At 36.5% G+C, this 23,617-nt stretch overlaps 1 protein-coding gene across 1 annotated transcript; it reads right to left on the reverse strand.

The window, feature by feature from the left end:
• Positions 1-581: 581 nt before the first annotated feature.
• Positions 582-21,041, reverse strand: LOC132131395 (ophiophagus venom factor-like). The gene is made up of 41 exons (XM_059543408.1): positions 20,893-21,041; positions 20,558-20,584; positions 18,640-18,832; positions 18,369-18,531; positions 18,208-18,278; positions 18,037-18,128; positions 16,685-16,767; positions 16,517-16,604; positions 15,842-15,944; positions 15,633-15,747; positions 15,361-15,476; positions 14,748-14,891; positions 14,456-14,668; positions 14,174-14,374; positions 10,819-10,977; positions 10,616-10,745; positions 9,060-9,122; positions 8,416-8,908; positions 8,244-8,329; positions 7,028-7,167; positions 6,732-6,941; positions 6,532-6,598; positions 6,243-6,329; positions 5,890-6,093; positions 5,730-5,805; positions 5,482-5,641; positions 5,281-5,391; positions 4,352-4,496; positions 4,109-4,272; positions 3,868-4,023; positions 3,439-3,498; positions 3,247-3,337; positions 3,005-3,056; positions 2,826-2,913; positions 2,202-2,291; positions 2,000-2,105; positions 1,568-1,657; positions 1,406-1,489; positions 1,220-1,300; positions 998-1,145; positions 582-921 (listed from the first exon to the last, which is right to left on the reverse strand). Exons 1-41 carry the CDS (start codon positions 21,039-21,041, stop codon positions 777-779), a joined length of 5,244 nt encoding a protein of 1,747 aa, XP_059399391.1. The 3' UTR covers positions 582-776.
• Positions 21,042-23,617: the final 2,576 nt, after the last annotated feature.

A 23,617-nucleotide genomic window follows, 5' to 3' on the forward strand; every position in this document is an offset into this window, starting at 1 on the left:
TATGTTCAATTCTAACCACGTTGTACCACTTTGTTCCCTTGTTTTTAGTTATTTCAATCATAGCCAAATTGTACTAATTATTATTTTAGTTTTTGTTTTTTTTTGTATGTTGTCCCCTTGTTAAATCGTGCCCACATTGTACTAAGGTTTTCCCTCATTTTTAATTTCTTTAAAATTTGGCCAAATTTCTTTTGTCGGTTTTCGTTAAATCATTGCCAAGTTCACCATTTGTTGTTGTTGTTGTTGTAATTGTTAAAATGTGGTCATGCTGTACTAATTTGTTCCCTTGTTTAAATGTATTTCAATTAATGTGTTTTGTTGTGTTAGTTCCATTAAATTGTGCCTTTGTTAATTTAATTGGTTTAGTTGTTGTATTTCCAATAATTCATGGTCATGTTGTACCAATTCAATCAACAAATTCTTAATTCATGGCCATGAGAAATATTTTTGTCCATGGCTGGATTTTAAATGACATTTTGCTTCACATTATATTAATAAATGAATAATACTTTTTAGCTAATTCAATTGAAAAATATACGATAATTCATTCAAAAGTGTAAAAAAATATACAACATAACAGCACAGTTTTGTAACACTTTTATATTTGATATACAGTATAATAGGAGCTCAGGTTATTAGTTTGTTATTACAATCATTCTGTTTCACATGAAGCAGTAAATAACTGGCTAGCATATGGTTAGCATATTTTTTTAGTTAGTTTTTTAATGCATCGTAAAATGCCGCAGACTCAAAATCCAGTTTTGCCAACATCTGTCTCAAGTCTGACAGCCGCTTTCTGTCATTGCCTTCTCGAAGCTCTTCAGTGCGCCGCATTTCTCCTCCAGTGTGGATCCAGCCCCGCATTCAGACTCGGACGGCCAGCGCTCGACCCACGTGTCCTTACCCAGCGTATACACATACCTGAGAGAGAAAACACCGCCAAATCATGAAAGACAAACCATAACAGATTCATATCCAGCGCTAGTACACTACTCACTTTTTGGACGTGCTCCCTGCATGCCAAACATCAGTGATGGGCCCAATGATCAGATAGTCCTGTCCCTCTCTCAAATCAAGTCCTGTCCTACAGCTCGCATGAGAGAGGAACGTCCTCCTTTCCTGCTCAGTTAGCCCTTCCTCAGTTCCTAAACAAGCACAGATGGAGAATCATGAGCCAGACAACTGCTTATGAGAGGAAATCTGACTCTAGTAGACGTACCCTCTTTCATGACCTCCATAATCTCCATCTCATACTGGTCGTAGTGACTCTGGCTGACGCTGATCAGTTTGACCTTGTACGCTGAAGAAGAGACACACATTTACTGAAGAGATCATGACGTGACTCATAACATGATGGCTTTTTCCTCAAAAAAAACCATTTGTTTAACAGAAAAAAAACATTCACCGTGATGTAATCCATCGCATACTGCGGCCTTTCGCTGGTCTTTACTAAAAGATGCAGAGTCTTGCTTCATTACACAACAGTCACCTGAAGAAAGGTTTATAAATGTTTTATAACTGGTTATGTAAGACTCTGAAAACACAAAGGTAGTCCTGCTAAACTGACCCTGTGAGCAGCGGCACACACTGTCTTTGCAGATCTGATCAAGCTGCTGTTTGTCTTCGGGAGGAGAGTAGAACCTGCTACAGCGTTTATCTGAAACAACAGAGAGCGCCATTAGCCCTGCAAACCAACTAAGTAGCATTTGGCGTTGTAAAAAGAACAATGATGACTAGAGTTCATTTTACAAGAATGTGCTATTTCATTATTTCTTATTTTACAAATATTTTACAGAGTCCCTTGCAAGGAGATCATAATATTTAGAGGTGCATAGCATAAAAAACTTTGAAACCCCTGAGATAAAGCATGTTTAAAATGTCTTGACCTCACAGAATCAAGCAGGTTATGATATGGCAGGTGATGCCAAAGTATTATGTTTAAGGGTTTAGTTTAGAAGTGCACTTTAGCAAACATAGCTAAGTAAACGTGTGTATGAACCTTTGTTGTAGTACTGGTACACTGTGACGGTAGAAGGCTGAAGGAGTCCCACTTTAAATTTCTGATGCAGTCTGAACGAGATTGTGTCTGTCTGAGTACTGGACACCTGTCCGGGACATTCAGACAAAGACAAACGATCAATGATCCCTTCATTGACATCATGCTATACAAGTATGAACTATAAGGGTGGTTGTTAGGTTACCTTAAACAGGTGAATTATGAGGGATCCTCTGTCGCTCAGGTTGTCCACCACTTGGAAGTTGTTTATGTAGCGATCCACTGAATTTGTGAGCTAGAAAATCAAACTAGACATTATCTCTTCTGTAACCTAACGAGTTGCCTTGCTTACTGTCTACATAGGTAGCTGCCTACATAGTTAGCATCCTAACTGTCAAGGTGACAGATTTTAAGTGCTCTTTATAATTAGCAATCTGTGCACCACACAAATAGACCCAGTTAATATTGATTCCAGTAGAGCTTGATGTTAATTTGTTGATAAGCTAAAAGCACAACATTCTTAGCATTAAATACAAAACACACAAAAATGTTGGGTAGAAAAATCTGGTATTAAAATAGATATTCATTAGAATATTTGTAATCAACATTTACTTCTTTTTTTTGGAAATAGCTAACCGCAGTGCATTATGGGAATTCTCCATGATAGACGCATGCAGTGCTGCTGAATTTGGCCAAAATTAGACCATTCATGTCTGGAGCACACATGTATGCCTTAAAATGGTGTCTAGGTAGGCTACAACACAGTTAGCAACAGAATTAGCTGCTATTGCTAACGTAATGCTACATTATGTCATGAGTTTGGTCTTACCATCTCTAAATCTGAATTTTCAGGCTCAAAGCCGGTGGGCAGACCGATGTCAAGAATCACCATCCTTACTTGACGCCCCTCAAGTGCCCTTTAGGGGTGCAAAGCAGTGAAGTATGGGTAAAGAACTAGTTAATTTAGCTATCTAAACAAAAGATGTCTACATATACGGAAACACTCACCTCACATTGATATTGAGTCTGTATGACTTTTCTACATCTGGTGGGGTTTTTTCTAAAATGGATCGAAGAGTGATCTTTTATTATCAGATGATCTGTTCTTTTTCACTTCTAAGAGCTGTACATTGAACAATTTTAAATGTAAATGTCTCAGCATATCTGTTACGGTCCTTTTCTGTATTAAGTTAGGGTATAACCATTTTCTTTTACCATTAAAATTAAGATATTTTGAGTCATGAGCTCACCATTAGTCTCAGCGATGGAGACGTCCATCTGAAAGCCATTACACGTGCTGTTCTCATACACATCTGGAAGCTGGTGGTACACTGTCACTACCTGGGATTCATAAAACGCGACAGAGAAAGGTTTGTAATTAAATGACGTCTTGATTTTATATTCTAATTCAATACTTTGTTGTAAATTTGGGAATGTAGCACCTCCAAAACTCCCTTGCCCTTCCCAGAAGCCTCCACTGTGAATTTCTGGTCAAGAGGAACCTGGAAGAGATAACGAAAGTGACTTTCCTCCAAACTTCCTTTCTTTATTCTTTTATACTTTCTGTTATCTTGTAGACGAGTCTGTCTGAGTTTGCCGGATCATTGTGTTACCCCTATCGGCCTCATGCTAAAGAAAATGTCAATGTATGTCTGTCCAATAGAGGGCGCAGCTCAAATAAACCTTTCAGCATGAGGACAGGAGAACTGTCAGTCAATAAATGGAGTAACTGGCGTTACTCGGGTATTTTCTTGTAATTTAAAAAGTAATGCATTACTTTACTAATTACTTGAAAAAGTAATCTTACCCCAACTCTGATAATATCTCAATAAGTGTCAACAAAAGAGAGTTTGAAAGATGGAAGATCGCACCCGTGAAGATCGGGCCTGATATGCCATTTTTGGATTGAATGTCCAGCGTACGTCACTACGACCAGGAACACTGAGCTGCACCAACAGATTGAGGTCATCAGGAGGAGGCCTCTTCACCAGGTAATCAGACAGGGCCTGGAGCACCACCATAGTGGACTGATGGGAGAGAAACAGTCATTAATGTACCTTAAATACAGATTATAATGAAGACAATTAGTGAAGCTTTTCTTGTGGTTTTTACCTGAGTAGAGCCGTATCCGCCCCCAATGCCACGGTTCTCGTTCAGCCATTGAAAAGGGGCGGCTGCATCTTCCATGTGACCACCTTTGATCAGCGCTAACAATGCGTAACCAGTAGCTTCCAGTTTGAAGAAATAATTACTAGAGTCAGGCCAGTGGGTACGATCTGTTGACAGAAAATGCAGATTAAAAAGACAAGACCATACGAAGCGAGATATTTTGTTTGTTTTTTAAAGGTTAAGTACCAGGCGAAGCTAATTTTAGTAACATGCTCTTTATGCAGCCGTGGTTGGATACAGCTAAAGCGTAGCATGCTATAGCAGCTGTATATGGCCTCGTCAGTCGGGGGAAATGCTCTCTTAGATACACTGCTGCTTTTCTGGATTTGTCCTGCAACGATCAAATGGAGAAAATAAAATCAGTACCACAATTTAGCTAATTGTCCTAATTTAATTTAATTTAGCTATGTTCTATTTAATTTAGCTTTTACTCAAATTACTTAATTTTAGGGCTGCCCCCTAATAGTCGACTAACCTTTAGTCAATGAAAAGAAGCTTTTAGTTGCAGGAAAAAAAATAAACAGGAAGTTGTGTTGTCACACAGTCTGTGATGAACAAATTGTTAACAACTAGATTTTGTGGTAATACAGTACATCCAAATGCTTGACTATCATTAATTGACCTAAATGGCTTATCATCTAAAATATGTAAGTAGTAGCAACTTTACATGACCGCTCAATCTAATGTTAACCTAGAAAAATATACGCTATTCAAGTTTCTGTGCGAAGTGTGAAAGCTGAACAGTAGTGCGCCCACTGCAGGACAGATGGAGGCACCAATGCGGTCACTTGCTCTTAAAAATACTTCATCATTTTAGTCATACAAATAAGAGTAATACATCTTTCAAATCTGTAAAGCCTCTATGTTAATATGTGTGCACTCACTATAGCAACAAAACATTGCGCTTTTGTAAAATAATTAAAGTAAACAGGGTATGCTTTCTAATTTAGCTATTGTCCTTATAATCTAGTTTATCTTTATTTTATATCAATATAATTTAGCTATTGTAATAATTCTTTTGTTTTCTTTTATTGTCCTAATTATTTAATCTAACTATTGTCCTATACATTTGTTGTGTAATACACATTTTTAGCAATTTTAAAGACTGAAGTTACCTGTATGTCGAGGTCTGGCTCTTGGCAGGTAACAGAATTTTGTGCCTCTGCCAAAGCAATGAGCACGAATGCGGTCAGAGACACTCTGGATTCAGAGCCCTGCAGGCCTCCCTGTATCACAACACAGCATGCTAGTATTTCCCTTCCATTGTATATTATTGAACTACTCCAATTAATATAAACATAGTTATGAAGTCTCACCGTCATACTGGTGTCGTACACAGGGTTGTCCTCCCGAAAGGATCCATCAGGACGCTGTTTGTTCTTGAGCAGGTACACCAGAGGGCCACACAGATGCTTCTCATCGACGCTAATAAATGATTTTGCCATGGAGAAAACCTTCACCACATATGCAGTGATCCTGAGATGGACAGAACATAAAGACACATGAACTCTACTGGGAAATGTTCAACGTGAAGCTGTAATAAGTAACGTGCTGGCGTTAATACCATGTGCTGGTGCCTTCTTTAGAATAGGGAGGATATGAATCATCCCTTTTCCGGTAATTAAGTTGATTTTCATACCCTGAGTATGAAAAAAGTTACAAATATTATTGTTTCAATATCTAAAGGAATGGCGATGTTCATCCCTGTTTAAGTCTCATTGCACCTTTTTGGATGTATTTGATGGCCTCTTCTCTGCGATCTATTCCCACTGCGTCCCAGTTTCCACTGCGGTCCAGGTAATGGGCGGCAATGAGCGGCAGCGTGATTCTAGCCAGGTTCTGCTCCACACAGCCGCCGGGCATCCGGATCAACGCTGCCAGAGAGTCCTCCTTAATGGAGTTATCAATGCTGTCTGCCAGCAAATCACCTGGGGAAATTATATAAAAATAAAAAAAACTTCCTGAAAAAGCAAAACTGGGAAACACTTGACAGCTGACATCAAATATCCGTAATGCAGTTGAGAGTTAATACTCAGTTACTATAATATTATGAATATTGCTTAATAAAATGTCAAACCTCTGACGTTAACAAATGTCTCCGGCAGAGATTTCGGCACAACGGCGTCCAACTGCATCTTCTCCACTTCTATCTGCTGTCTACCAGCTGAGATGAAGGAAATGTTTATTCACTTAACAACAACAAATATATAGACAATCTATAAACACACACACACAAACAGTTCTATATATATTATACTGTTTAAACGGTTACTGTATGTAACTGTTAAAATGTAAAACATGTATAAAGTGCGATATTACAAAGGCAAGACTTTTTTTATTTGCATATTATTTACAGCCAGTCTTACCGCTGTCTCCTTTCTCAGAGGGGTTCAGCACAAAGCTTCTCACTTTAATTGTCTGGATGCCTTCGACCTAAAACGCAAGATATAACATCATATTCCACAGTTATTGCACCAACATTTAAAAAAAAACACACAACAAAATACTATATTTTCATTATTATGTTTGAGGTCCAAGACAGAGCAGGTTTTAGGAGCTCACTTACTACCACACGCAGATTCTTCCTCACTGCATCCTGTCCCATGACGGAGGCGGCGACGGCAGTGACCTGCAAGGGGAGCTCTCCTGTTTTAAGAGGGATGATGGTGTATGAAATCAGCTTGGAGGAGCTGGCCGGTACCGAGACCTGCTGTCTGTGCTGTCCGCTAAATGCCACGCTACACATGTCCTCTGTCTTATCCAGGATCACCATGACCTGCAAACAGACACAGTGTTCAGGTCGGGACACAGATAAACTGAAGAGGGCAAGTGGTTATTGTTTTGCGGTGGTGTGAAACTGACCTCCAGTTTGGAGTTCCTGTAGTTGTGCACCACAGCTTTGATTTCCACATGTTCATTTCTGGACACTGAGTGAGGCAGCCGCAGGTCTATGAAGAACGGCTTTGACGACCGGACGTTATACGGCTCAGCTACACAGAAACCTGTAAGACGGGCACAAATCAGGAATAATCTCATACTCAGACAATCATTTTGACCATTCCTTTTTTATAGTTTTTTTTTAAAGCTATTAAAGTTATTCAGCCAAATGCATAACTTTTTATTTCTTTTTCTTGTCAGTGGTGTTGTTCATATTTTTTTAAACACTTATTAAACACTAGTAACTATTAATATAAATATTTTAATTCATATGCCGAAATGCTTGACATGCAGCATTAAAAGCTAAATAACTATTAATCAAATATTTGTAATTCATATTCAGATATATTCAAAATGTTGCATTAAAAGCTAAATACCTATTAATAAAATAATTTGCAATTCATATGCAGATAAACAACATATTGTATTAAAAGCTAAATAATTATTACTAAAATATTAATACAGTAAGCCATATGCAGACATGCTTGAAATGTATTAAAAGCAAATTAATAACAATAAAATGTAACATTAAATATTTAATAACAAAAAAATGTATATGTACGTCACATTTTGTATTAAAAGTTCAAAAACTGTTACCAAAATATTCATAATTCATATGAAGAAATGCTTGACATGTAGCATTCAAAGCTATATACCTAATATCAAAATATTCATAATTCATATGCAGAAATGCTTGAAAGCAAGCTTAAGCTAAATCATTATTAATAAAATCTACATGATTCATGAAATGTTGCATTAATATATAATTTAATTTTATATATTTGTAGGTCATATGCGAAAATGCTCAACATGTGCTTTTGAAAGTTAAATAATTATTTAAATACTCTTAATTCATTTGCAATTCACTTCTTTTGATTGTAATTATTTAGTTGTCATTGTGACCATTAAAACCATTTAACGTTAATTCTGCATATTGAGTTATTTGACACTTAAAACACATTAAAACACTTGTCGGTTGTAAGAAAACAACTGTATTCTATTCTAGCTTATAGAACGTGTATAAAAGCAGTTGTGATTTATTGTTTGGCTGCACTAGAAAAAGAGTGCAATAGTTTTAGATTCTGCTATCTGTGGCTTTGAAGAAGCTCTGCCACACAGACAACTGGACAGAGCGGTTTACCTGTCTGAGGTGAAGCACTGATGGCTAGAAACCCCCACTGAGTGATGCTGTCAGGAAGAACGGTGTTCACTGGAAGCACAGCCAACCTGCAATATACACACGGAAAGACACTTCCATCAGTGAACATGATGAAATGGAAATGTCTATACGGAGTCAAAGGCCAAACTCCTACCCATTAGACTTGGGAACGCTGGGTAATCTAATGTCAGTCCACAGCCATGACTCAAAGAACTTGCTACGCACGTAAATGTCCTCTAAATCATCTAAATCGTCTTCCTCGAACTTTTGCACCTCCTCCTCTTCTTCTTCTTCTACGATGTGTTCATCATAAATGTCCTCTCGCGCTTCAAGCATGGGAGATCCCATACGCCCAGGAAGACTAAAAAGCTTTGGCATGGAATGAACATGAAAAAAAACATGATCCTCTAAATATACTGTGTGAAACCTGTAGTCCGTGGTGGTTGGTGGAGGGGTGGTTGGCGGAGGCCTGGTAACAACACCAAGCTCCTCCCCTCTGTACTCCGCGCAACAGCGAAGGAAAGCCAACACGCAGCTCCAGTCCTCGGTGATGTAGAGGGAGCGACGGTAGCAGGAATATGGCATGGGAATCTCCCTCATGCCATCCACACAACATCTCTGCAGGAGCTCTTCCGTATATACCTTCTCTGAGAGAAAAGAAAGTGTTTAGGATGACTTAGCACATTAGCTTACATTTAGCTAGCACTTTTGCTAACACTTTATATATCTCCACTTCTCTGACAAACTGTAACATACCAAACTTTTCAAGGATTTCTGATGTAATAATGACAGACTCACCCAGTTGCTCTTTGAGCTGCAGTTTGGCAGCAGAACGTCGTCTTCTAGATCTACTGGAGCAATCTAATCCAAATAAACCAATGAAAATACACTCTTGAAATGAAAGATTCTCTATTGGCATTGGTGGTTTCCATGAAGAACCTTTAACATCCATAGAATCTTTCCATTGCACAAAAGGTTCTTTATAGTTGATAAAGGTTCTTTAGATTTTAAAAGGATCTTCTCAATAAGAAAAAGTGGATCTTTTAGGAATTGATCTCTTTATTGAAATGTTCTTAGTGGAACCAAAAATTGTTCTTCTATAGCATCACTGTGAAACCCCCTTTTTTGAAACCATGTTTCTAAACCAATATTTGCATTCATAAACCATTTGACTTCTATTTTGTGTTTTATTTGTGACAAATGTAAGGTGAGTCTTGATTTTGTCCATTGGTAGTTCATTAGATTGGCAAAACGGGGCATTTCCAAGTAGACTGACTGCAAGTTTATAGCCTCAAATGCAATGGATAGGATAAACATTTTGTTCCATTAATCATCTAGTTTGAAACCAAGATGGTGAATGGATTGTGGATGCTGAAGGTCAAGTTGTGATTGTCATCACAATACATTAACCTTAACCAACAATAAATTGATTTGTTAACTATTGGCAAATGATTGGCTGTATAGCAACTGAAGCCTAAAGCTATATGGCTAACAGTTAACATTAACCAATCTATTAACTAACATCATGTGCAACCTATGCCAGCATACCGCCAAAGAAATATATTCCTTCTGAATTTTTTATGATATATTTGTATCACCAAAAACTCATGCCATTTGTGTTGCTGCTATCCTCATTAGCTTTGAAGCCTTTGATTTGTTTTATATAAACTACTTTTCAATAGTTTGGGGTCAGTATGCTTTTAGTTGCATTAAATTGATAATCCAATTAATCAAAAGTGACAGTAAAGATGTATATAAGGTTACAAAAGATTTCCACTTCAAATAAACCATACAAAGGAAAATGAATCATGGTTTCCACAAAAATGTTTAGCTGCACAACAGTTTTTGAGATTAATAATAATAAGAAAATTCTTGAGCAGTAAATCAGCATCTTAGAATGATTTCTGAAGGGTCATGTGACACTGAAGACTGGAGTAATGATGCTGAAAATTCAGCTTTGCCATTACTGGAATAAGTTACATTTTAAAATAATTTTTCACAATATTACTGTTTACTGTATTTTTGTAATACAATCACAAAAACATTTTATGAATTATACTGACCCCAAACTTTTGAGCGGTAGTGTAATGTATGGAAGCTTGTTTCTGCCACAGGATAAATAATTAAAAAAGGTAACTGCCATTTTTCTCACATTTCTGAATTAAGAAACACAGCATTGTGATATATAATTGCAGCATTCTGAGAAGAAAAGTCTGAATTATGAGATATAAACTTGTAATTGTGAAGTCAGAATTCTGAGGGGAAAAAAAGAATTGAGAGATAAGCTTCATAGTAATTACAATTTTTCTAGAAGAAATATATTAAATGTTAATTTTGTGTATGTGTGTGAAGACCTTTTTTGTAGTCTGTGTATCCCCCTGTGCTGGAATGAAACATCAGTCCTGCGTCACTGAAAACAGCCATATTATTTCCGCCTCCTCCTGCGGTGCAGCCCATATCTCCCTGACTCACCACCTCCCACACCTGAACCAAAGAGACATGAGTATCCACGAGGCTCTGGAGAAGATTCAGGAGTGAAAACTATATCATTACTTACCTTCTTCTGCGTTAGACGGTTTTTACTCAACAGAAAGATGGCATTATCCACAGCAACCAGGCTGACCTTTGCCCCCGGGTCTCCTTTTACTTCAAGTGTAATGCTGCTGCCTGGTGAGTATGAACTGAGTTTTTCTCTCTCCACTGGACCAACACTAAGCTAATTCAATCACAAACACAGTAAAATAAAATTTTGCATACATATGAAAATAGAAATAAATAGAGATGCAAGCAATAGTTATGGCATTAAACTGATTTGGCCTTTTTTGGTGATTTTTGAAAAAGTGGTTTAAATGCCAGAAGCAGAATTACTTACACAGTTGAATAACATGTTTCACTGAGACACATCTATGATATGTTTTGAAAGAAATATAATAAATATTTGGATCATAAGTCTTAAATTAATATTATTGCTACTATGACATTTTTCTTTTAAATATTTAAATAATTGTATTGTATTTTTATTTATTTAACAATTTATATACATCTCCAATCAGAAATTTGTGGTCACAAGAAGCCTCTTATGCTTACCATTTAATACAATAATATTGTGGAATATCATTACACCTTCAAACAGTTGTTTAGTTTTGTAATACATTTTAAAATATAATTTATTCCTGTGATGGAATGGCTGAATTTTCAGATTCAAAATTGATAACAGGTGTCCTGCTTGACTTTTTGGGAAACTTTTTTCCGGATTTCTAATAATTAGAAAGTTTGATTTACAGCATGCTATAAGTTTTATTATCAAATTAATGCAACCCTGCTGAATAATTTTTTTATTATTATTATTATTTAAAAACTGAATGGTAATATATTGAAAATATTTAGCAGACACTTTTATCTGAAATAACTAACAAATAACAACAATAGAAGAAATCAAATGAACAAAATAGTAACAATATATGTGACAAGTTTTTTTATGATAAATAAAAATAATTTAAAAAAAAATTTCATAATAATTAAAAAGAAAACAAGTAGAGAGAATAGAAATAGAAGAGAGAGTTCTAGAGTTAGAGGGTCAAGTGTAAATGGAAGAGATGTGTCTTTAGCCTTTTCTTGAAGATGGTTAAAGAACTGGCTGGAAGTCCTGCCAATAAAGCATTGCAATAGTCCAGCCTGGACAGAACAAGAGCTTGAACAAGGAGTTGTGGGATTTCTTCTTAATACTGTAGGCTTATGATGCTTTTGGGAAATGCAGCCCTGGAAGGTGTTATGTTTATGTGCCTAGCTGGATGGATAAATTTTGATGAGGTGTTGAGTTGCCTGAAAGTACAAACAGTTCTGTCTTGGCAACATTGAGCTGAAGATGATGGTTCTTCATCCAGCAAGAAATATCTGTTAGACATGCTAAGATTCAAACAGCTATTGTCGCATCATCAGGATGGTTGAGTTGAGTGTCATCAGCCTAGCAGTGATAAGAAAAGCAATGTTTCTGAATGACAGAATCTAGTGGTGCCATGTAGACAGAGAAGAGAAGTGGTCCAAGAGCTGAGCCATGAGGCACCCCAGGAGCTGGATGTTGTGACTTGGACACCTCATCCCTCCAAGATAAGACTCAAACCACAGGCGTGCGGTAACTGAGATGATCCTTTGCCATGAGAGTTCACAAAAGGATTGGATGGTAAACCATGTCAAAACCAGCAGACAGATCCAGCAAGATAAATATCTGGTAACCACTCTTGCCAGTCTTAAGGCTTTAGCAACCAAGAGCAGGGCAGTCTTGGTCGAATGTCCTTTTCTGAAGCCACACTGGTTGCTGTCCAGAGGGTTTGTTCTGTGTGAGAAAGGCTGAGACTTGGTTGAATACAACTCTTTCAAGTGTTTTTGCAATGAAAGGAAAAAGGGATACCAGTCTGTAGTTTTCTTAAAGTGCTGGGATAAGAGTAGGTTTCTTAAAGTGCCCCTATTAGTGGTAATGAAAGGTTCATATTTTGGTTTTGGGAGTCCCCAACAACAGGTTGACATGCATGCAAGGTCAAAAAACACTTTCATTGTCTTATTGTCACGGTGTCTGGTCTGTGTTTTCCTGGGTGTCCACTAGTGGTATCACTTCCCCATAGGCACCTCACCGCAGGCACTACATTTCCCACAAGCCTTTTCCCTTCATCACGGTAATTGCACACCTGTTAATTGCACTCAGCTGTCTTCACTTTCGTCGTCATTATCCTGTCTATATAAACCTGTCTGTTTTCATTCTGTTTGGAGTCCTTATTTTCCGTCACCTGGTTTCCTTGCGTTCCCTCTAGTTTTCGAGTTTCTTGTTTCCTGTTTGTTTGTTTCTGGACTGATTTTTGGTTATGACCCCCTGCTTGTTTGGATTCAGATTTTTGGATTACCCAATAAACACACACTGCTCTTGGATCTCTCGTCTCCTGTGTCCCGATCGTCACACTTATAATTTATTTTTACCTTACTTGCTCAATGACTCCCAAACTATTCGCTCAATGATTCATTTTTCTAAACCCTTCCTTTGTGTAACGTTAATCTGCGTTGATTGGTCCAATTGGTCTCGTTTTCATTTCATCATCCCTGTAATGCCTGATAAAGCAGCGTTTGTGAGCGCAGTGCTGTTTTGTGTACAGCATTACCAGGGAAACCACAATTTTTACCGCTCAAAAAGCCGCACCTAGTGGCAAAGAATTAATTAACATTTTCATTCAGACGAACGCGAAACAAGTGAATGGGCAATATGCTAATGTTTCATGTTGTTTTCAACATGAAACAGCTTGGGATTTCATTTTAAAAACGATGATTTTCATATTATTTCAATGATTCAGAGTCGACTCTTTCTTTTGAAAGACAATAACTTTATACACGGTGCACTTTCAGATTTAAAACTTTGCAGGATGTTTTCATTCACTTAGAGCTGTTTTACACACTGCATGAAAGGTAATTTTCAAAAATCCATAATAGGGGCACTTTAAGTAGCAGGGTTATCTGAGCCCATATAATTATTACGCTGAGAGAAAAAAACACCAGTAACAAGGGATGTGTGAGTAAGAACATGTATAACTGAAGGAGAAATAGCTTGGAGGAGATGAGATGAAATAATTTTTCTTAAAATCTTAACATTTTCTCATCAAAAACATAAACTGGGAAAACAAATGAAAAAGGTATGTTTTTGACCATTCAAAATGGCCATTTATATTGTATTAGGCCAAGATTAGACGCTCGTGGTGCGAGAATAATATATATATATATATATATATATATATATATATATATATATATATACTATATAACTAATGAAAGTAGTATTTTTCAATGTTTGACCCCAAAACGTACCATAAAGTGCTCTAGAATGTGCATCTTTATGATGTTAATAATTGGTCATGGATGTCACACGAACTCACCGAACCTACACACCGGTCCTCCACATCCACAAACACAGAGTCTGCCACCACTTCTGCCCTGTACTGCCATGGCAAAATGTAGTAGGCCACAAAGCGAAATGCAGGTAGCATTTCTGAGGTTACTAGCAGAGGAATGTTTATGACATCCAGGTCTCTGACATTCATCCTAACAGCTTGGATTATATTTCCCTTATTTAAGACCTACAGGAACCATGATAAGTGTTAGTAATACTGAGATTCCATTAATTGTCTTTCCCAAAATGTCCCCAGTCACAAACTTACGGCATATGTTAGGTGCTCCACAAGTTTTTTTTGTTGTGATGAAGTAGATTTGATGTGAGCTTGGATGTTGAGTGTGTCACCCACCACGACTCGACTGCCGCCCACTGAGATGTGCAAGTAGTTCATGTAGTGATTAAAAGAGGCATATGGCTCCAAACTCATCTCTTGAATGGCCTGCTGTTCTGGTTTCAGTGAAGGATCTGCTGTCTCCACCTATACATCAATATCAATTCTGCTGACAGTTCTAAAAAAATTTGTATTGTTTCTATTTATGTTTCTGGTAGGGACTTACTTTGAGTATCTGTGAGCTAGACATTTCAGGCATGTTGACGGAGACTTTGATGGTGCCGCTGTGTGCGGTGATTGGGCTTTCAAAAAATTTGATTTTAACAGGAATATTACGGGCTGGAGATCCATCGTGGTCACTCACAGTAACCTAAAAAACAAAACATATGCACTAATAGAATAATGCTAACATCAGGAGCTAATATCAACAATAAAATCATGAAACCGGATTCGATATATATAATCTAGTCCAATTTCATGATTGCATTGTTGACACACACACACACACACACACACATACATATATATATATATATATATATATATATATATATATATATATATACACACACACACGCACGTATATCTTTTTTTTTTTTTTTTTATTCTTTTTGCCATATTTGTTTAGTAAATGACCTTAATTGATGTCACACAAAACCCTTTTATGGCTTCAAAAGCTATCAAATATTGGTTTGACAGCCTGTGTTCACCATTCACTTTCATTTTATGGAAAAGAGCAGCTAGGAATTTTTGCTGCATTTCTCCATTCCTGTTTGAAATGATATGAAGGGTGAACTACCTTTCCAAGCAGTAACTGTGGCAACAGAAACTCAAATTACCGTCATGCTTAACGGCAGGCCAGGTTTGAAATACTTTGGTGTGTCCCTGATGGAGAGCACGTAGGGTGACATTACTATTTTAATACCAGATTTCTCTGCTTCCACAAGGTCGCTACCTGAGGAGAAGAAGGGAGACAGGTTTTTTATTTATTTATTTATTTTTTTTAAAAACAAGAACTCACAATAATAATTCTAAAGAGTTTGGACGGGGTTCCAAGGGGTTCCTTTGCAGTTGCCCCTGGATTGTGATTGGTTTTTAATGATATTCCCACCTGAGCTGGTCAATACTGATGCTTTGACGTACACCGAAGACCCCAGTAGGCTGTTTGTGTCTGGATAGGCTCTCTTTATCTCTTCCATAGTCAAACTAACATTTCCTCCATTCAGCTGCAAAATAACACATGGAGTAACAAGAGTCTTATGCTATAAAACTGATTTAAGGTTCTTAAACTAAAGGTTTCTTCCTTGTTAGACCACTTACATCATTTAGTTGCTTCATAGATGTGAGTCTCTTCTTTTCACCATCAATTTCAATACCAAACAGCACATATGCAACACCTTTCACTGGTTCACCATAAAGATACCTGGAAGAAAAACACATATGGCAGCAAGCTCAAAATATTTGACAATTTACATAACACAGGTGTAAGAAGTCAATACACTCACATTCAAAAATACAGTAAAAAAAGTAATATTGCCTAATATTATTACAATTTAAAGTGTCATTTATTCCTGTAAGGTTGTCTTCAGTGCCACATAATCCTTCAGAAATCATTCTATTATGCTGTTCTGATGCTCAAGAAACATCTATTATTATATTTTCAAAGCTGTTAAATACTTTTGCGAAATCCTTAATTTTCAAGATTCTTTAATAAATAGGAAGTACAAAAGAACAGCATTTATTTGAAATAGAAATCTTGTAACATCACAAATGTTTTTACTCTCATTTATAAAAGAGATTTTTTGAGATTCATAAAATCTCACTAATTCCCTTTTAAAAATAAAGAAAATGGAAAATCAATTATGTATATATATATATATATATATATATATATATATATATTTTTTTTTTTTTTTTTTTTTTTTATCCATGCAAATTGTAAATGTTACTTAAATGTCCAAATACTTTGAGATCATCAGAGTTTGATTCACACACCTGGCTGTTATTTCTACCTCCAGCTTTTCTGCATCTAGTCTGAGGTGGGATGTCTTTGGAGACAAAGTGACATTAAATGCCGGGAGCACTTGGGAGAAAGAAGAAATGTTGTTAACCCACTGACAGAGAAACATCAAGCAGATTCTGAATGTAATATGAAGGGCTTACCATATTTCTTGACTTCAAACTCTCGGCTGAAAATGTTTTCTTTTCCCTGATCAAACTTTGCAACCACTTTCCACTTGCCCTCTCTAGCAAATCAAAAAGATGCTTAGTCAGCAGCCATATATCTAAAGTATACAGTAAATCAGTATACATTTTTGTCAGTTCATTATTATTAAGCTGGCTTGAGAAAGCCAACCTACTGAAATGCTATTTAAGATTATTCTTCAGAAACAAAATTTGGACTGTATCTCCTCGCAGAGTTTCCAAGCTACAACCAACAAATTCAGGACAGACCTTCAGACTGTTCTGATTCGGGTTGCTGTATCTTTTCCAACTGATCCTACAAATGGTTTTCATTAAACAGATTATCAAAAAGGGTGTCAAAACTTTTGTACAATTAGACTTAGAATGTTTAAGCTGTCTGTTACTGACAAAGTTTAATGAATATCATAGAAAACATATCATCATAAAAACAGTTTAGCAATGTGCTAATCATGCCAACAACATACTAATCATGTTACAAACATACTGACAACATGCTTATCATGTAAGAAACATGTTAGCAACATGCTAAAACATGCTTATCATATTAAAAGACATGTTAGCAACATGCTAATCATGTTAACAAAGTAATCATCCCAGTGACATGTTAATTATGCTAGAAACATGCTAACAATGCTAACCACGTGTAAATCACACTAGAAACATGTTAACAACATGCTAATCATGCTAGAAATATACTGCCAACATGTGAAACTGTCACAGTGTCTGGGTTGTGTTCCCTGGGTTTCCACTAGGTGTCCTCCTTTTCCACGGTGTCTGTCACCTTATCACTTCCTGTTCCCTTATTTGGTCTCCTTCCTCCTTGTTTGAGTTAATTGATTGTTCCCCACCTGTCTCCAGTTCCCTCATCATCCTTCTGTGTATTTATACCCGGTCTGTCTGAGTCTGTGTCACGGAGTCCTTGTCTTATGTGTGATACTTTTCATAGTCTGCTCTTGCTGTGTGTTCTTGTTTTGTTTTCATGTTTATTGGATATTCTGGTTTTGACCCTGCCTGGACTGTTTACCCTTTTGGATTGCCCCTCAATAAACCTCTTACCTGCACTTGGATCTCTCCTGTGTTTCCTGTATCACCGAACGTGACAGAATCATGCTAGAAACATGTCAGTCATGCTAAAAACATTAGCAACTTTGCTATCAACATCTATCTAATCTATCCATCTAAACTTTTAAGTTTTTACAACTACTTCAAACTTTCAGGCTAGACTTTCTCAAGCCAACTTCAAAGTTTGTTGCACAAACTTTAATCACTTTCTGGTTTAATAATTTAACATTTCTGTTCTGTGTGTATACTTGACTACAGATGAGAGGGGGTAGGTGTTAGAAAGTATCCCGTCGATTGCTTTGGCTCTGGACATACCATATACTGCAATACCGTCTGGATTCTGAAATGTGTACAAACTTTAATGTAAAGCATTCTTCCAGAAAAATAAAGTTTTTTTTTGCAAATACAGTAACAGTCACCTGAATCTCCAGAGAAATTGTCCTCTCAGCAGCATGGAATTCAGCATCAGACACAAAAGCTCTGCAACGCACTGAAAAATACAGTGATCAAGAAAAAAAGAACAAAATTAATTATAAATGAGCAGTAAGTGTGGTAAGTGCTCAAACTTGTGAAAGCTGACCTGTGTCTCCAGGGTTGTAAACCGGTTTATCAGTCTGAATGAAGATGTATCCAGAGCGAAATGAGACCATTAATACTCTTTCTGCATGGTGGTAACTACCAAACTTAGCAACTAGCTTCACATATTTCTTCTTTCCATCTGATTGAAGCAAATTGGGATCAATCTAAATAAGACAACATTTCATTTGTTTATTATGTTCAGCATGCACCATTTCAAACAAATGTAACTCTTTACTCTGAACTGGAACAGACACATTCATAGATAACTTTACCTCGATGGTTTTGAGGGCGCTGTAGTTGTTGTCTGAATTGAGGATAACAGAGCCCGTCATTAAGGAAGTTTGGGAGGCTGGATAATCATGGATCGTGATGGAGACTTCTACTGCCTGGGACAGTTTGTGACCTTCCAGAAGGATTCCTTGTTTTGTTCCAGGTCTTATCCTTGCTGGAGCTAAAACAGAAAACCTAAACCAGAACATGCATATTCTATAACACACATTTTCAGTACCCACATTAAAAATAATTTTCAATTATTCTGTTTTTGTTGTTAGCAAAATCAAAAATGTTAAGGTGGTCTAACCTAAAAAAAACAAAAACAAACAAAAAGTATTCTAGAGTGTCTAGAGTTTATAAACTAGAAAAAAAAGCCACTGGGAACCTTAAATTCTTTATTATTAATAATAATAAGAGATTTAAATAAATAAAAAACTAAATGAATAAATCAGTTTTAAATCTGTGTAACCAACTTGTAGTGGGTCATTTTGCTGTCACGTGACAAGAAAGCCCTCATGACTGTGTGTCAAGATTAAGTGTTAAAGGGGTCATATGATGTTGCTAAAAAAACTAGCGTTACTTGTTTTAAAAAAAAATATTTTCGTGTAAATTAAAAAGTAATCTGTTACTTTACTAGTTACTTGAAAAAAGTAATCTGATTATGTAACTCACGTTACTTGTAAAAGTTTTTCCTCTGTTACCACCTCTCTTGAAATTATTACTTTTTTGATACCTGTACAATTTAAATCCTTAATATCATAATTATATTTATGAAAATGTCTTGCAATTTGTGAATGCACATCAAATCTTCTGATAGCAGATTTATGTTCACTGAATTTTTTATTTTATTTTTTACGGGTGACTAGTTTTTCAGATGTGTACAAGTGGACACAACATTTTTAGCATTTAAATCACATCTGATGTGGAACAGGTAATTAATGATTTTATAAAAATGTCATAAATAAACAAAGGAAAATCTTTTTAAAAAATATCACCTAGTGAGGCATTAATCAAGAGGATATTCCAATATTTTTTTAATGATTTTCTATATTTTATAAAGAGTTTTATAAAGTTTGTTAAGTTAACACATTTGACTGAAAATATTTTCCTTTGTTTTCCTTGAGCTTGATTTATTAACTTCTGTGTATTTAAAAACTTAAAAACTTTTTAAAAACGAGGTTTAAACTGACTAAACACTATACAAGATTGTTCATCAAAATTTTCCTCCGAAATCACAGATTATACGTAATTGTCACACTTTTAGTTGCCATGGACACTTTTTTCAGTTTTTTGCTGTCTTCTGTTTTTGTTTTAGTTCCTGTGTGCCCTTATTTGGTCATGTTCCTGGTCTTGTTTAACCTAATAAGTTTACCTCGATCACCTGTGTTTAGTTAATTATCCAGATCTGTCTTTGTATTTAAGTCGCTCCTATGAGCTATCACTCGTCGGTTGGTCATTGTTATAAGTTTGAAGTCTGTAGTTAAACAGAGCTTTGGACTTTCCCTGAAGTTGTACTTTGCCTTGCTTTACAACACAACTTGTGACAGTAATCGATAAAATTGACTAAATGGCAAATTAATTTTTTTACACGGAGGATGAAAAATATCAGCAGCAAGGACTGTGTTTCTATCTGTAGGTTTAACGGAAAACCGTAGTTACATTTTTTTGTGGCCCTTCAACATTAACACATCCAAACAAAAAACTGTGCTTTGGTCTCGCCCTACCGAAAATTTAAATGGATGCCAATCTGGGGTTAAGAATATTACCAAATTGCACCAACTATAATGTAATCATAATTTCATATTTACCAAAAAAGTATTGTGGTAAACAAAATCTGCCTCAACCCCATCCGTCCCAACCCCTCACATCTGTGTGTTAACCGTGATGGCCTAGGACAGAGGACCGTTGTGTACTTACGTAGGAGAATGGTCGATGACCAGATCACTGTAAACACAGATAACAAACTCAGTTACAGATGAACCCAGCATGAACAACTATTTCCATAAAAAAAATCCACAAAATTCTTTTAGAAGCACAAAATACACAACACTATACATATATATATTTCTATGCTAATACACTATTCGCATATCAGGTCCGCAGACTGCCCTCTTGCTGTTCATTTGACCAGATAAACACATTATAAAACAATGTCAAGAATAAAAGTAAACTTTTTCTACATTATTAAACAAATTTATTAAACAAATTAATAAAATATTAAATGCACCTTCTTAGAGAGGAACTCCATTTGCCATCTGAGATGTGACAGAGCAATGCCGTCCATAACAGCAGTGGAAAGAGCATCGTCCTGCTGGACTAAACTCTCACAGTATGTCAGAGACAACAGCAGGAGAGCTGAAATACCCCAAATATCCCTCCCACTAACCCACAACACTGTCATCTCCAAACTTTGAGAAACCCTTGTGTAATATTTGCTTTATAAACACAAACAGATGGCCAGATATCTGACAAATATCAAACAAATTCAGGCTTTCAGCATTAGAAAGAGCTCTTATTCCAACTATTATCAACAAAATTATGTTAAAAGTGGATTTTATATTTTCCCAAGAAAATCTGAGCACCATTCACATAAGTAGAGTGTTTCTAAGTTGTTTGCAATAACCCTATTCGCATGGTTTTAGTATTACCTAAATTTCAAAATCACACAAGGTCACCAGATAATATCAATCCTGTGCGAATAGGGCTAATGGATGATACCTTAAGCTGCATCCCAATTGTATCCAAAATCCTATTGTGGCCCAAATGATGCACTATACACTGATGCACTATGCACTCAACCAGTGTATGAATTATATAAGATTGTGTCATTCACATTCAGAGTCTAATAGCTCCTCCCAATTTGTTACTGCAACAGTGCAGTGCATGAAATGTTCAACATTCAACACACTCCCCTTGTCCATTTTGTGGTGTTTCTAATTAAGTGATTAAAAGCAGTTGGAAATGTTTTACATTATAATTATCACCACTACTTATTTGCACCCATAAAACTTGCTACTCTTTGTTTTAGTACCAAATTATATGAAATATCTAACTGTTGTAAGTTTTTAGCATGCGTTGTAAAGGTTTCTGTGACCTCTTGCGAGATCTCGATTTATTTCCACAACATGGTGCATGATGGTATAACAAGGCCTCAAATACCGCTCCAGAGATTTAAGATGCATTCCAAACGGGATATATCGCCTTCCGAAGGGCACTTCGGAGGTAAAAAAGTCATGGCCGCCATATTGAAGGGTCATTCCAAACCGAAGTTCTCAAAACAGTCCACTTCAAAGTGCCCTTCGGAATGAAGGATTTCGAAGGGTACAACTGATGGACACTTCGGGCTCCCATGATCCTTTGCGCAGATTCCTTGCATAATGACAGTGCCTCTGTGTGGGCACGTGATGATGACACAGAAGGGCACTTCAAGAAACAATTGTTTGAGGTCCCCTACACCCTTCAACCCTTCGAAGCTTTCACTCCTGAGGGTAAACCCTTTGAAGGGATTAGGCCATAGGGATGAGCCCTTCTGAATGGAACACAGGGATAGTGTGCGTTAAGGACACTGCACTTTGGTGTTTTTAAGACCTGGGACAGTCTTGCACACTTATACTTCCTGTCTAGCGCAGGCACTCTCAAGTGGCAAAGACCACAAGTGTAGGTATTTGGACAAGTGGTTTGTTTTTTCATGGAAATCTTTAATCAAAATCTGAACATTTACTTCCGCTCTGGAATGGTGTTACTTTTCCGATGACGTCAGTTTGATGGCTTTGTATCCGCCGAATATATAGGCCGAATATCCTTATTTACATCCCTGCAACTGTTAGTTTGCTATGAGAGAGAGACATAGAGGAGGGGGGCAAAAATATAACCACACCCTCTATTATATATTTTGTTTCAGCTAGAAATACGTCACTACACTGAAATAAAGTCGGCAGCAATTTCAGGTTCTCGCAGACTTTAAGTACATCATCAGGGTTTTAAAATGCACTTTTTCTTTTTGGAATTTTCAGTGTGAACGTACTACTTGCATTAATTTATACTACAAAACATCACAGAATAGTGCAAGTATGCAATTTGGGATGCACCTTTAGTCAGGTTAGATGCCACATTTAATTTAATGCAGAAGAAAACAAGGGATAGACTACAGTTTTTACAATGGCAAATTACATAGGTCCTACATCACAATTTTCACAACTTCCATTTTCCAAAACGGAAAACTTTTCATGTATTTTGTCTGTGGCATTTTGAGGACCTCAAAACACCCACTTTTGAAAATGGGTCTCAAAGTGCAAGTTTTGAAAACTATACCATTATTGTCTTTGTAAACTACAAAACCCCCAATTTGTGCGCTTAAAGGGGTCCTATTATGCTGTTTTACTAAGTCTTGATTTTTTTTTGGTGGTGGGGGGGGGGGGGGGTGTACTAGAACAGGATCTCATACTAGATTGTTTGAAAAACATTATTTTTTTTTAATTATAATTATAATTATTTTACATTACAACACCTCTCTCCCCAGTCTGGCATGAATGATAGGGATGGGCGAATCGATCCTGAAGCATCGATATATCGATACTAATGCGAGTATCAAAAGTATCAATACTCAAATAAAAAGTATTGATACTAAGGTGTTTTATTTACCAGTGATTTTGTTTTTTAAAATACAATGCCTACAATATGCCTTAAATTGGATGAATAACCTATGTTAGCAAATAATTGTGTGGAAGGGATTTTCCTGCTCATCTGAACACACGCAAATGTTGCAAGGCAGAATCAATCAATTACAGAGAGCGTTCACTCACTTCTGACAGTGCATTTAAATATAGCTGCGTTTCCCAAGAGTAGCCTATAATAAGATAGCATTCGTGTTTTTGTAAAAGGCAGCCCAGAACAATGCAGATATACGAGTTATTTCACAATAAACCTATTGAAATTGTACCCTAGTTTGTGCAGTACATTTACTTAAATTTGAATGTT

This window comes from Carassius carassius, chromosome 48 (genome assembly GCF_963082965.1).
Source record: "Carassius carassius chromosome 48, fCarCar2.1, whole genome shotgun sequence".
NCBI lineage: Eukaryota > Metazoa > Chordata > Actinopteri > Cypriniformes > Cyprinidae > Carassius > Carassius carassius.